Here is a 2,470-nt window from a genome sequence, read left to right as displayed (position 1 = left end):
AAATGGGTGAAAATACCTTTCAGAATATTCATGATTTCATTTGGACTTTAAGTGGTAAGATTTTTCTGCGCTAGTCAGTGAATAATTAAATATCTTGTAAAAGTACTCTTTTTTAAAAAAATTACCAAAGCAAAAGGAGACGAGGACTTAATCATTGTTCTGCTAGTATTGAGGTTTTGGAAATTTTCTCATTTTACACAATTAGAAGAGTTGCTTTAAGGCAGAATGTAATGGCAAAAGAAACTCCAAAAATAATGAAGCAAGCTGTCTTACAGGAATAGGTTTTTTTTTTTTTCTTCTTAGAGACAGAGTCTTGCTCTGTTGCCCAGGCTGATCTCCATCTCCTGGCCTCAAGTGATCCTCCTGTCTCAGCTTCCCAAAGTGCTGGGATTATAGGTGTGAGCCACCACGCCCGGCCAGGAATAGTTTGATATGACTCACTACTTAGCTTCCGCTCACAGCTCTTCTTCATTGGATATATATGGCTAAGAGAGTTCAGAAGCCATATTCCTTTATTTAAGTTATCTAAAAGTAAGGAGAATAAGTCCCAATTAAGGAGAAATGACACCAACGTTGTATCAATCATAAATGGGTAATGTTTTCTATATCGTCTAATTCATGTTTTTAATTCCTCAGAACCTGATTTTATAGGAAGATGTAAAGAATCAATTACTAAAAGGGGCTAAATTGCTTCTATACGTATTAACACATTGCCACACTAGAAAAAAAATTTTTTCCTTGGGACCATGGTGTTTTGTTACGAAAATAGAATAAAAACTTCAAAAACAAAATGATCCTTTCTAATGTAATGAAAAATTTGTTATTTTTTGTTTTCTGTGCGTGAGTTACATGCAACTTAAAAAATAGTTCATATGGTTCAAGGTAAGGAGACTTGAGTTACGTATGCTTCATGAGGCCCCGGGCTCAAAACTGGCGTGTTAAATACAACTCACGTGGCAGTTAATGTGTTAAAGACAGGGAAAAGTGAGGAAGAATTACTTTTTGTATTTCTGTACATCATTTTTATCAAGATTCATTTAAACCCAAAAGAACTCTTATTTTTTTTAAATTTATGAAACAATTTCAGATGGAATTCTTGCTTTTAATCTTAAAAAAACAAGGGCTCCATGTGACCAGGGCTTTGACCAAGAAAGCACTCTTTCTTCCACTCTTCAACTCATCTGGGAGGTTAGGATTTCTTAGGCGTTCTGGCTGCTTGTTTTGTTTCTTCGTGACAGGGACAGTATGTGTTATAGAGGCCAATGATCACATCTCGTTGGATTCCGCGGGGCAGGTTGATGAAAGCCCCTGGTAATGCATGGGGCTCCCCCTAGTGTTCGATAAGCTGTCTTTGGCCATTTCCTCTGGTGCCCAGAGTCCCCGGATGAGTTTTCCCGTGGTTTTTACTGCTAGGTGAAAAAACACGTGCGCAGCTTCCACTCAGAAAAGATCTACCAGTGCACAGAGTGTGACAAGGCCTTCTGCCGCCCTGACAAGCTGCGACTCCACATGCTCCGGCATTCGGACCGCAAAGACTTTCTGTGTTCCACCTGCGGGAAACAATTTAAGGTATGACAATGCTCAGCCTGAGGTGGTTCTCATGGTCACTGGAATTATGGCAAGCTAAGGATACGTGCCTGTTCGTTTCATCTGTTTATCACCCACTTCTGAAGAACTGGACTTGAGATGTTCTTTGGGCCTCTGTTGGACTTAGGTGTAAACTTACCTAGCGTAATTTCTCAGTTAAAATCTCCAGAGTAGCAATGCATCTCCTAAAAGAATCCAAATATATAATGACTAGTAGAACTAAATTGTTATGGAAAATCCTAAGAGACCAATACATTTACTGAGCACTTATTAAGTACTAGAACAAGTAATTGAGCCTGCAGGCAGCAGGACCCTCACCCAATAGAGGTGGGAAGTCAGAAGGTGTAGGCTACTTTGGAGAATGTTAATGACTTCAAAGATTAAAATAAAAAATAGTAAGTATCAGTAACCTGCCTGGAATTTAGAAGCAATACTTTGCAGGAGACTCAGAGTTAAGAGTTAAATAAATAAATGTGAAAATAGTAAAATATGCTTCATTGGGATATTGGACGAGTCTGCAAAAGTGTCATTGAGAGACACTGTACTGAATATGGTTGTAGGTCAGACTGTCTGTCCTAGAAGCTGGAAAAGAATCACAGGTAGATTCAGGAAGGGAAAATTCAGGGTGTATTTGTATAGAATACAAAGAACTAAAATATGAGAAATAGAATTTTCAAAGCTTAAGTTTTATGGTAAGTGGTTTATAGAATATAATCTCAATGATTTTCAATATATAGTAACACATTTAGAGCTCTGTAGAGAACTCCAATGTGAAAAATATAAATAGATCTGGTTTTTTTTCTGTTTTTAAATTTGGGTTTTTTTTCCTGTTTTTTTAGACAGAGTCTCACTCTGTTGCCCCAGTTAGAGTGCAGGCGTCATC

The 2,470-nt window shown here is 37.8% G+C and overlaps 1 protein-coding gene across 1 annotated transcript in view; it reads left to right on the top strand.

The window, feature by feature from the left end:
• Positions 1-2,470, top strand: part of PRDM10 (PR domain containing 10) — a 67,685-nt gene that overhangs the window by 40,474 nt on the left and 24,741 nt on the right. The window contains exon 13 of the mRNA XM_012644271.1: positions 1,414-1,569. Coding sequence (XP_012499725.1) covers positions 1,414-1,569 — 156 coding nt within the window. The remainder of the gene's footprint in view (positions 1-1,413; positions 1,570-2,470) is intronic.

Source organism: Propithecus coquereli, unplaced genomic scaffold (assembly GCF_000956105.1).
Source record: "Propithecus coquereli isolate 6110/MARCELLA unplaced genomic scaffold, Pcoq_1.0 Scaffold209, whole genome shotgun sequence".
Lineage (NCBI taxonomy): Eukaryota > Metazoa > Chordata > Mammalia > Primates > Indriidae > Propithecus > Propithecus coquereli.
The sequence above is the reverse complement of the archived record's forward strand: the minus strand, read 5'-3'. Positions and strand labels throughout refer to the sequence as shown.